General features: G+C 45.5%; 1 protein-coding gene across 6 annotated transcripts in view; it reads right to left on the reverse strand.

Moving 5' to 3' along the window:
* slc30a9 (solute carrier family 30 member 9) overlaps positions 1–12543 on the reverse strand; it is a 125644-nt gene that overhangs the window by 56377 nt on the left and 56724 nt on the right. For all 6 annotated transcript variants that reach the window (XR_015935702.1, XM_088627706.1, XM_088627690.1 and 3 more), the window contains one exon: positions 1726–1765. Coding sequence is in view for 5 of the 6 variants with exons in the window: in XM_088627706.1 (XP_088483832.1) it covers positions 1726–1765 (40 nt within the window). In the remaining variant the exon portion in view is untranslated. The remainder of the gene's footprint in view (positions 1–1725; positions 1766–12543) is intronic.

The following is a 12543-nucleotide window of genomic DNA, read 5'->3' on the forward strand; positions in this document are numbered from 1 at the left end:
GACCTGAGATCCTGTAGTAAAGTACATGCTGTGCTTCAGCAATGGCATACACAAAAGAACTTCAGAATATATAAAGAAGAATCAAATTATTTTTAGTTCTATATTTCTTAACAATACAACGATAGTAGTTCATATCTTGGCGGCACTATTCAAGACTTTACTCAGAAAGCCTAAAACTATAGATAAGATCACTTTATTAGCTATATACAATTTCTTGCATTAGGAATTTGTCTTAACCCAAGTGGGCCTTGGGTTAAATTCTAGATCTGGGTTGCTATCTGCGTGGATTTTGTATGTTCTCCCTGTGTTTGTGTGGTTTTCCTTAGGGTGCTTTGGTTTCCTCCCAGACTCCAAAGACATATTGGAGGTTTAATTGGCTTGTGAAAACATTGGCCACATGTGAGTGTGTGAGCGTGTTTTTCTGTGATGCCCTGTGATGGACAGATATTCTGTCCAGGGTGTATCCGGCCTTTGCTTTCTAGGTTAGGCACCGGCTCTCCTGCGACCCTGCATTGGATGAAGTGCTAAAAAACGGGTGGATGGAAGTTTGGAATTAATTGTCCTAGTTTTTCAGCAGGATATGTTTGTGCAAAAGACTTTTACAGTGTTATCCAATATACTGTATGTGCAAACATTAGAGTAGAAAATTTAAAATTAAAGCAGTGTTTGTTATTGAAAGAAACCTTCAAAAATACCATACAATCAATGCAAGTGTTCTGAAGAAAAGGATTTTGAGCTTTTTGAATATGGTTAAATACCTTGGTCAGGCCAGGACCAAAATGACACAGGACCCAGGTTGGTTTTAAAATTAAATGTTTTTTTCTATCTCAGTTTATGCGCAAATGTATGATTAAGACCTGCATAATCTTCAATGCCAGATCCTTACTATACTTATTAAATTACTACATTATTATTACTATTAAATTATTATTACTATTGATATTATTACTATTAAATTACTATAAAAGCATCCTATTAATGTCTGAAAGTTAATGACACCAATTTTGGAGTAAATTAGTTATATATAGGTTTTTAAAAAATAGCATTACAAGATGCTTACTGACAACAAAGAACTGGCATTCAAGGTATTATCTTAGTTAATACAAGAATCCCAGGTTTATACACATTCACTGTGTTGACACTAGAATTTGAAATGTTAAGTTTGCAGTGAACTTGTCAAACACTTTTTAAGCAGGCGCAGTTTATACCTTGAGCCTTATTTTGCAAGATAGTTTAAAGATATATTGTGGGTGCTAAAATTATCAGCAACTTGTCAGGTGCAAACTTTAAAATGCTTTTCATGAAAGAAATGAAAGAAGACGACTTTGAAAAGAAGAAAGGAAAAAAGTGGTCAGGTCTTTGCTTGGAAGCTTAAAAATTCCTGCAAATCACTTTTGGCTTCCATTGCTCAGTAAGCTCACCCCAAAAGTACTACCCAAGCTTTTGCTGTTACATTGATATTTTTCTTATATGGAAATTATTTAATATCAACAAAATAAGCAAAAGGAGAGGGTCATTTCTTTTTATGGTCTCCATTTTTTTATTCTCCCGCTGGATGTATCCGGCCAATGTAAATCTACTTGCAGCATGAACTGACCTCAACACTTAACCCTACCATTCAGTGATTGTAATGAAAAGTTAGAATAACTAAACAAATTTAACAACACTTCCATCTGAGACACTGTGACAACAACAACACAACAAGGACAATGTGATTTTACATACCTCCCTCAGAAACCAGAGACCCTGCCAGAATGCAGTATGCCTGAAAAAAAACAAACAGATAAGTCTCAGACAAAAGGCTGAAAAATACAGTTTTTTCCCCATCACCTAAAATTACAAGCTAATATTTCCTGGTGTTGCTTAATTTTATGATAATCGGTGTTCTACTGAGCTGAATGTGCAAACCCATGGCTGATGGTTGAGACTGTTGACACTTACAAAATGCCTATGGACCATTTAACACCTTCAGAGCATTTGGACACAAGTTGGAAATGTAACAGGAAACAAGCAGGATGCCTCCATGTAATACTTGTGGCCTGCAGACTGTAGGATACCTCCATAGCTCGAGCTCATGCAACGCCACAGACCAACAGGAAGAAAATGTTTGATCCCAAGACCACTATGGCTTTATGATTACAGCCATTCAAGTACATAGCTTGGTCAACCGCTAATTAACAAGAAATAAAGTAATAAAAAGGTAATTTGAATTACATTGGTTTATTGGCTTAATCCACCCATTTGACGGAATGACAATCTGCCTGTAAGGACAAAGCAATTGACATCCCCCATTTGTAAATGGGACAAGCCAAGGTAGTAATGGTGCAGCAACAGGGATATCTAAATGATAATGCGTAAACAGAACTAGAATTCTGACACTTAAGTGAAAAGATGTTCAGCAGATGTTTGGAGGCTGACATATTCCCAAGCTTCCACTTAATTTCATTTCAGTAGTTTTGTTAACCCTTAATTAAGACGGAATAAAGAGGTAATTTGAAAAAGACTGTCTTATTGGCAGATAGGTTCCTGTAACATCCATGTACAATTATTTAGTTGAAGACATTAGAATAATCTGGTTTTAGATTCTTCTGATCCAATTTGAAACCCAGTGTCCAAGGCGAGTCCTTGATGAATCTCGGAGGTAAGGCAGGAACCAGAGGTGAGTAACTATTTAAGTCAACATTGTCAAGCTAGAATCCTCTTAATCATACCAGTGAAGTGGGGGGAGCTTAGGAGTTGACCTTCTCCTGAATTTAAAATTTAATTAATTTAATTTAAAGTTCATAATTTCAACTGTTCATGTTCATCACTCAACTGTACAACAAAATAAAGCATAACATTAGCAGGAAAAGAACCTATCTTTGAATAGGCATACAGATGCATCCATTCAAAACGAGCGGGGTACGGTCGCAGTTTGAAATTATCATTGTTATTAATATCTGTTTATCTGTACCATTTGTCGGGACAGACAACTTACTGTTAACTCTACTTCAGACCTGCACACCTCCACACCTGCATGTCAAAGTCAAGTGTGAATAAGTCAAATAAGTCAAATTAAAAATAAAATGTGTTTACAAAGAAAGTGGAATACAGTAATCAGCTGGGGACTCGAACCCGGGCCACCGACATCACTGCCAGCTGTGTCGGCTAGCTGAGCTAAAGGGAGATATCTCCTCAGCCCTGAGGCTGAGGTCCCTGCTAGCTATTCAGAGTGAAAGGTGGTGACATCACCCCGCTGGCAAGCCGGCTCTTTAGATACTTTTCTTTAGATACACAATTCCATATTATATTCCTTATTAATCAAATTCTAAAAGTATGCTTTTGTTTACTCCGATAACAAGCGTATTCGCAGAAAACATTAAAACATTATGACTTTTCACAAAAAATATAAACTTAATATGGTCAGAAGGAGCACGTAAAAACGTTTCCAAAATAACCACATGTAAAATTTTGATGTTTAAAATGATTAAGAAGTGGAATACTGGTGTGTATTTTTTCTTTAAAATACCGATACCAGCCATATACAGTTTACATAATATGTTTATGTTCCTAAATTAACATCGTTAATGATCATCAAACGCGTTATGCTCCTCTTCTTTTAAATGTAAAATGTCCCTTTACTTGTAAAATTCCATATAAATATTTAATACTAAGTGGATTAAAACATGCACAGTAAAGAGATTAAATTATTAAATCTTTTCACTAACGACCAATGCATCACGAGTGCCCGTCGGTCATTTTGGCCAGCCAATCAAGTACCGCAGTATAACGCAGTGACTTGTGGGTAGTTGCGTGCGGAATGGGTTTGTACCGCGCATTTTGAAGGAAACTACTTGAAGAAAATAAAGAATGTTATTTATAAGCCATTAACAAAACACTTAAGCAATCACTCAAGATACAATTATTTGATTTAAGTTCTAATGATAACAATATTGTACGTGTATGGAATGGTAGCCATGTATTTTTAAAGAAGGTTTTCAAGATTTGAATGAATGCTCAACTTTTATTCAAATTCATGGTGTGATTAAATTATTACGTGTATTTGGACCACTAATTCATACAATTCATCTAGTACCTGGTATAATTATAACTAATCAAGTGTGCAGATGTTATATGGAGGTAAATTGGAATCACTGAGCTTGAACATATGGCAAACAATGTTAGGATATAAAGTTAAAGTTAATGCACAAAGATGTGTTTATTACAAAATGTTAAAAATGTACAATACAATAATAAGATCTAATTAAGAATAATGTATACAGCAATGGTCACCATAATTTTTAATGTGGTGACCATTTTGTCATATGTTATATATAACATATTACTGTTTAGGAATCAGTCCAAAGCAGTGACCATATCTATTCCAATGCTATAGACAATTGACAGGCTAAAATAACTGAATCTTCTTATTTTCCAAACAATAGGGAAGTGCATTTAAAACAAAAACCGGAGGCTCTTTTTTTTTTTTTTACACAGAGTTGTAGTGGTCTGGAACCTGTAGCGGCAATGCTTGTTAATAAGACAGAATTAAGCGTTGGTATGCTTTCCTAAATGAGGCCCCTTCTCACCCTCCATCTCTGTGGTGCAGCCACAGAGAAAGTATTCATGCAGGCTGATTTAAGATGTTTTCTTTTGATAAGGGACAGCTCCCAGACGGGGATGCACTTAGCTCAGCCTGGCTATCATGATCAATGGTCATCCATTGGCGCCTATCTGTCTAGGGAGTGCCGAATGGACATCTGGACTGCATTCCTAAGTGTCAAGAGTAAGTGACTCATATCTCACCTTGACCCACCAATCAGGGACTGGCAGGGCGTGGTAATACCACATGGGTCTCCAATGCCCGCCAAACTCTCAACCAATCAGCACACATCTGTGTCTTGGTCAAAAAGGGAGCGCAAGCTCAGATCGGGGCTCTCCTTGGCCATTTTCGCGCATCCTCAGAGACAATCACATGACAACTGCTGTTGTCTGCAAAGGGACTTGGACTTTGATCTAAGCGCGAGGCCGAGGATCCCATACGTACTCAGAATTCTACCAAAGTGAATGCTCCGCTTCATCAACGGCAGCCTACAGTTGGACCCTCGTCGACAACCTGAATAGCTTATTCAGAAGCAGCGCTGGACCGGGAACGAACCAGCTTCTTCCCAGGCAAAAGAGTGACTTGTGAGGACTCGCGGTCACACTCTGTGCATAGAGACTTTCTACTAGCCAGCCGGACTGCTGGTAGATCCCCTCGGAGCAACGACTGCCCTGCGCGCCGCAGTCAGATTCCTCCGCCCGTCTTACTCCGAGCTGCACCTTGACTGGTTGGCCGGTAGCCAGAGGACACCGGGACAACGCCCATTGGACAACCGCTGGAACAGAGGCTGCAACAGAGCCTGTCAGCTGGTTTGGTGTTCGTGCCGGGAAAGTCCAAATCCATACACAGTGGATAAGTAAACCCCATGTTCTACATTGCGTCTCGAGAATTCAACTGTACCTCAACATAAGTTGTTATCAATTTAATTCATGAGTAATGTATTTACTTCCGAGTTTAGAGTAACAGTGGGTAATAACACTGATTAGCGATTTGGTAACCGAACGATATATATTGACATATATTCTCTGTTGTGTATCTCTTTGTGTTTGCATCTCTTCAAGATTATATACCTTGTATATTGATAACCCTCACAGTAAGGTCTGCCGCTCGTATCCAGGCAGACTAGTATATGTTTGGTGCACAATTTATATTAATAAATGTATCTCGTGTATTGAACCCATGTGTGTGCGTTGTTAGTTGTTCTGACGATTGATTTTCTAAAAGCCCCAACGAACAACCTCGTGATTACTGCTACAATTAATAATTGTCTCAGTAAACCCATCAAACCTCTACATTTAATGGCGTCCCTGGGCGGGCGAGTTTAGAATGAAATGAGAATCAATCGCACAGAATAACTGATGTTGCTGTGAGTTCAAGTTCAGCACAGCACCGCGGCTTCTATACGTGAATACCGGGTGTGCTGATAACGGCGTAAAGAAATCCCCCTGTTTTCTAGCGTTTAGTGTAACGTGTGCTGATTGGAAATCCATCTGCTCGGGTGTTTAGATTCCATCCTGTATTTTGGTAAAAGAAAAAAGTAATACTCTTAAAGTTTCTCTGACGTAATGACAATGGCTGCTAAAATGTCTGAAGTGGAGTCGCTTATAAGTACTATTTCTAGCGACGACAATCCTGGTTACTGGAGCGGTATCGAAAAGTTTAACTTTGATGATATTGAGAAGCTGCAAGTAAATTTAGTAGCTAATGTAGCGAACCAGCTTAACACAGGAGGGTCTGTGAACGCAGTTCAGGTCCTATCGAGTTTCGCCTTAAATCTAGCTAAACAGCTGGAACTGTCTTTGTCCGAGCTGACAAAGTTTCAAACGCTTCAGGGAAAGCTAGAAAGATATTAGGCGGAGCGAGTTGAGTTGTTGGATATAATCAGAGAAAAGAGAGTGAAAAATGAGGAAAGTGAAGACAGACTCAGGGAAGTTTTAGGTAAATTAGATGACTTGTCTGCTAGAGAAACTGCGGCTGAGGTAGCGAGGACAGACCTGGAAGCGAGCTTGAAAGAAAAAGAAAAAGAAATTGAGAGTTTAAATGAGCTCAAACAGGAAAGGCAAAAGGAGTTAGATGCTGCCGTACTGGAAGCAAAACAGGCTAGATCCCACTTGCATGCCAGCCCACCTAGCAGTCCGGAGCGCTCACCCAGTGAGCCGGGAGGAGGTTTCTCCCGGCCAGGGTCTGTGGTCGGATCAGCATGGGGGAGATCGCCAAGTCCTGCTCGAGACGCAAGGGCGATTCAATTCAGGCATAGACCCCCTGCTCCTGATCACGGCCGTCTCCCTGCCCGCGGAGAAACCGTAAAAATTAACCTCCACTCCCTGAGGCAGTTAGCCAAAGATGTAGAAAGGTTTGACCCGTCAGTGTCAGGGAATAATGTGGAAACCTACATCGATGAGCTGAGATATACTTTGCAGTTTATGCCCGAAGCGTCCGAACAGGAAAAGGCTATGTTAGTAAGGAAAACTACCAGCCGAGCGGTCCACGAGTGGATGTCTAGACAAGGACCGGAGGTCTGTAATAGCTTTGAGGAGCTGTGTCAGGCAATGATCGGAGAATTTTCGGCTTTTATCGATCCCATAGCTGCCGTGGCCGCTGCGCAACATATTAAGCACGAAAAAGCTGAAGCCCCTCGCGACTATTATGAGAGGCTTAGGTGCACTTATTTTGCAGGGCGGAATGAAGAGGGTTGCGAAGAGAACGTGAATTTCAAGGTTTATTCATTGCTAATCTGCATTCCTCAGTCAGGAAAATGATTGTGATGCACACTGATGCAAAAGCGATGAAAATGGCTGACATTAGAAGGTTGGCTCAAAAAGCCTGGGGAGCTGAAGTCTCTGCTTCCTCAGAGCGAAAACCTGCTAAAACGGCCGTGTTCGCCACTAAAGCCAGCAGGGTTGACGACTCGCCTCAGCTCGAGGGAGCTGAGGTTCCTGAGCCCGCTAAGCCCCGGCACAAAATAGGCAGGCAGGACCGCACTAAGCTTCAGAGCCGCCGTGAGCGCTACGGGGAAGGCAAGGGCTCAGGCAGAGCCTATCATAAGGCTGGATGAAGGGAGTCGACTGCAGCCCGCCTGGCCAGGCTTGAACAAGCCCTGCTTGAGAGATCAGGACAGGGTAAACCTTCCGCACCGAATGCCGGAAGCGTGAATGAGCTTAGGGGGATCACGCCCCTTCCCACTGGAGGAGGCGGGGATCCATCCCAAACCCCTCCCTCAGTCTATCTGATTGGGTGGGAGGGTTCCTGCCTGGAAGAAGGCTGTGACTCTGAGTTGGGCGCTGACCCCACCCCTGAAGTCAAAGAAAAGGCAGGCTTCCAACAATTCTTAGGGAATCTCAGCCAGAAAGGCAAAGCAAGACGTATTTATATCAAGGTTTCTCTTGAAAACGTCTTAGACAGAGAAGCACTGATTGACACTGGGGCTGAAATTAGTTTGATGTCAGCCGATCTACTCAGCGAGCTCAAACGAGTAGCGAAAGGAAAAGGCATCAGACTAAAGGTAGAACCGTGTAAGATAGATATTTCCAGCTATACCCAGGATCATGCCAGGATCACACACCGAGTGTGGGTGGCACTTAGGTTCGGGCCAATGAACGTGGTGCATCCTGTTTACATCTCTAGGTTTAAAACAGAGCCACTACTCATTGGCCAAGACCTGCTTGACAGGCTGGAGCCTCTGGTGGACTGTCAGCGTGGAAAATTGTGGGCTCAGGTCAAAAACCCTAAGCCTGTCGTACAGCAAAAAGGGGGATTCAGTGGTTATGCTGTGATCACACAGTGCCCACTGAACACTATAGCTGAGTTGGAGGTTCCTCCTGGTTCCTCTGGACGAGAAATAAATGTCTCTTCTTGCTTTCCAAAACTACAGGGAAGTCCTGCCCAGGCCAGCACTCCCACAGTCTCCCAACTACAGGAGCAGTGCTCCGAGCAGCTGCTTGACCCGCCAGGTAAAGCACACCCCTTTTTCATCCCTGAAGAAGAGTGGATCTCCCTGTCCGGTAATGAATGGGAGTCCTTTCTGTGCACCCTGGTACCTCAGGGGGACCAGGACTACCACCCCATGGTGGTGGGAGGGGTCCAGGTGGCAGAAGTGCAGGTTGATGATGTAATTCTTAGCCTCAGCTCTGAGAAGTCCATAATCAGTGAAGGTCTGTTCAAGGACCTGTCGCAGAGCCATCAGGTGACCCTGGTGACGCAGTCACAGGTTCTGTGGTGGGCACCCCCACCTCATAGGTCCATTTGGAGCAAAGGAAGCTGTGTAGCTTCCATCTCCATCGGAAAAAGGAAGTTTGCTCACTACTTCCAGGTAGCACCTCAGCTGACCCATTCGGTCTGTATTGGTGCAGACCTGTTGGTTCGACTGGGCGCCCAGCTAGACATAGTAAACAGTGTGCTGTGGACACGGGTGAACCCAGATCCCCACTCTCTAAGCGGCGACCCCGAGAACATTCGGTCAGGTCAGACGATTCCTTAGGCCTGCCAGGTAGTAAATGAATCGGACCTGATCATTCCTGCGTCAACAGCAGGGTTTCCGGTACGCCTTGTCCTAAAGAGGGGACAGAGAATGGACGCTGAGATGGTTTTCTTCCAACCATCAGCTCAGTTTATCAGACTGAACCTAGCAGTCTGTGGTACCCCCAGACTGGAACGGAATGGCCGAGCCACCTGCCTGTGGGTGCAGAACATAGCAAAACAAGATGTCAAAATCCCTGCTCGCACTGACATGGGACTGGTAATTGAAAATGGTTTCTATGATTTCGAACTGGCCATCCCAGTACTGGGGCAGCTCCCTGGTCCCTTGGTCAGGGAGGGGGGAACCAAGCAGGTGTACTACACCTACCCCCGGCGGATGATTGCAATTATGCCAATAGAGGGATTCTGCAACCAGGAGGTGTGCAGGGTGGACCTTAGCGATAAGGATGAGATGGTTGTGTACACAGTACACGCAGGTGTTCCGACGGACCACTCAGCCGACAGTGCGACCCGGGATACCGCCATGCCGTCAAAAGCGGGGTTCCTAGAGCAGGTACAGGAACAGGTTGGTAAGGCAGATGCCCTGGAAACGGAAAGCCAGCGTCAGCAGCTGCCTCAGATCTTCCAGGATTTCCAGGAAGTGTTTGCACGGGACGCCTATGACTGCGGGGTGACGGATTTGCACACAGTGCGCATTCCCACAGCCCCTGGCGCCCGCCCAACCTATGTCAGGCAGTATCGCATTCCCCTCACGGCATACGAGTCCATAAAGCAGACGTTGGATGCTCTACTAGAGCGTCAGATCATAAGGAAGTGTAACTCCACTTATAACTCCCCACTGTGGCCGGTGCTGAAACCCAATGGTAAGTGGCGTCTGACCATTGACTACCGGCAGCTGAATAAACAGGTTCCTTTGTCACGATGGCCAATGATCTACCTAGATCAGGAGTTAGCCAAGGTGACAACAGCGAAATATTTCACCACAGTGGATGTGGCCAATGGGTTCTGGAGCCTTAAGGTAGAACCGACAGACAAGTACAAACTGGCCTTTTCCTTTGGAAACAGGCAGTTCACCTGGAATCGATGCCCCTTTGGGTATTCCAACTCCCCAGCGGAGTTCAACATATTTCTGCACAAAGCCATGAGTGATGCAGCCGCCAGGGGCAACCTGGTCTATGTGGACGATATTCTGATGCGGAGTCAGACCTGGGAAGAACACATGGCCGAGATCAGGCATGTGTTGACCCAGCTCTCCCGTGCAGGGGCCAAACTGTCCCTGGCTAAGGGACAGTGGTGTAGGACCCAAGTGGAGTACGTGGGACTATTGGTTGGAGCCCAAGGCATACAGCCAGAGTCCAGCAGAGTCCAAGCTATCCAGAATATGAAGTCGCCCACTAACCTGTCTGAACTGCGCAGCTTTCTGGGAGTATGGAATTATTCCCGGCAGTTCATTGAGGATTACGCTGAAATAACAAGGCCCCTCCACAAGCTGTTGCAGAAAGACGTGCCCTTTGAGTGGGAGCATTCCCCAGAACAGGCTGTGATGGAGCTGAAGCGCAGACTCGGTAGTGCGCCGTGCTTGGCCTACCCTGACAAAAATAAGGTCTTCTACCTTGAAGCAGGGTTCTCAGAGCACTGCGTTGGGGCTGCTCTGAGTCAGGAATATGACCAAGAGCGAAGGGTGGTGGCGTATGCCAGTCGAGCCCTGAGCCCAGTGGAGCAAAAGTTCTTTGACTGCGAGAAGGCCCTGTTGTCTACGGTCTGGTCAGTAGAACACTTCCGTAGTTATGTTGGGGGACAAAAGATCATCATCGAAACCTGCCACCAACCTGTGACATTCCTGCATAGCCAGAGACTGAAAGCGGGCAGGGTGGCAAATAGCAGGATTGTGGCATGGATGATGGCCCTACAAGGCTATGAGATAGAGGTACGTTATGCACAAATGTACCTGGGACAGGGCCTGGCTTTGGGCCAACTGTGTCATGGCTGTGACACTGACATGGAAGCTCCAGAAACTATTCCCGCTGCTGAGCTACCGAACAATCATCGGTACTACGATGAGAACGTGGGCCAGGGCTTACCCATGGCCTATGTTGACGGTTGCTCTTTTCGCCACGAACAGCAGGTGCTAGCAGGGGTAGGAGTAGTCTGGCAAGACAATACTCCCTGTGGGCCGACCCGCTATAAGCTAGGACCAAAAACTAGTCAGTATGCGGAAGTAGCTGGGGTGCTGATCACCCTCCAGCAGGCCCTGACAAATGGCCTTAAACAGTTTGTCATCTGTAGTGACTCGAACTACGCCCGACATAGCTTCGTGTCCCACCTTCCGTATTGGAAGGGTAACGGCATGAAAAATGCCCGGGGCAAGGAAGTAAAGAACAAAGAGTTGTTCCTGGCCAGTGACAAGCTCACGACCGAGGCTGGAATGATGGTTTACTGGAGGAAGGTGAAGGGACACTCCCAGGTGAAGGGACCCGACAAAGACGGGAATGATGAGGCCGACCGGCTGGCCAAATCTGGCGCCTTAGAGGGTGAACCCTGGCAGTTCCAGCAGGAATGGCTACCCCCAGAAACCGTGGCTGAAGTCAAGGCGGTCAGCCGAAGCAGGGCTAGACAGGATGTCGGAGCTGACCCTCAATCTGTAGTGCTTGGGTCACAGGGTTTTAACACCGATCTTGCGGAAATGCAGAAACAGGACCCAGCAATTGGGCAAATGTATCAGCAGATCGCTGACCCAGTGCGTCAACCTCTTTCGGAGCAGGTGCTGAACCAGTCTCCGGAGCTGAAGGAGCTGGCAGAGGTGAAAGACAACCTAAAAATTATAAAGGGGTTGTTGGTTTGTGTACCAGTTGCACAAGGTGTCCCAAAGTGGGTAGTTCCCCGCTGTCATCGGGGGGTCATGATCCAACACGCTCATGACGAACCCTGTGGGGGTCACCGGGGAATCAAGGCTATGTACAACACTATCCAGCAGGTGGCATTCTGGCCTTACATAGGCCAAGACATCGCCGCGTATGTAAAGGGGTGTCTGACGTATAGCCAGTTCCAACCATCACGGCCCTTGCACTGTGCACCACTCCAGAAAAAGGGCATGGCATTCCCCTGGTCCAATCTACAAATGGATTGGGTGGGGCCGCTGGTGAGGTCATCCAGAGGGAACAAATATTTCCTCACTGTTACGTGTGCATTCACAAAATGGATTGAGTGCCTCCCAGCACCCAATGACACGGCAGAGACAACTGCAGTGCTGTTGGTGAACCATGTGTTCAGTCGATGGGGACTCCCCCTGACCGTGGACTCGGATCGGGGAACCCATTTCACAGCTACAGTAATGGCAACCCTGTGGAATATGCTTGGGGTCAAGGCCCAGTTGCATATCTCCTACCACCCTCAATCCTCGGGCCAGGCAGAAAGGGCAAACCGAACGGTGGTTAGTATGCTCAAAAAGTTTGTCTCCACCAGCAGTAGGGACTGGGACATTAAGC

This window comes from Lepisosteus platostomus, chromosome 1 (genome assembly GCF_059453375.1).
Source record: "Lepisosteus platostomus isolate fLepPlt1 chromosome 1, fLepPlt1.hap1, whole genome shotgun sequence".
In the NCBI taxonomy this organism is placed as follows: Eukaryota; Metazoa; Chordata; class Actinopteri; order Semionotiformes; family Lepisosteidae; genus Lepisosteus; species Lepisosteus platostomus.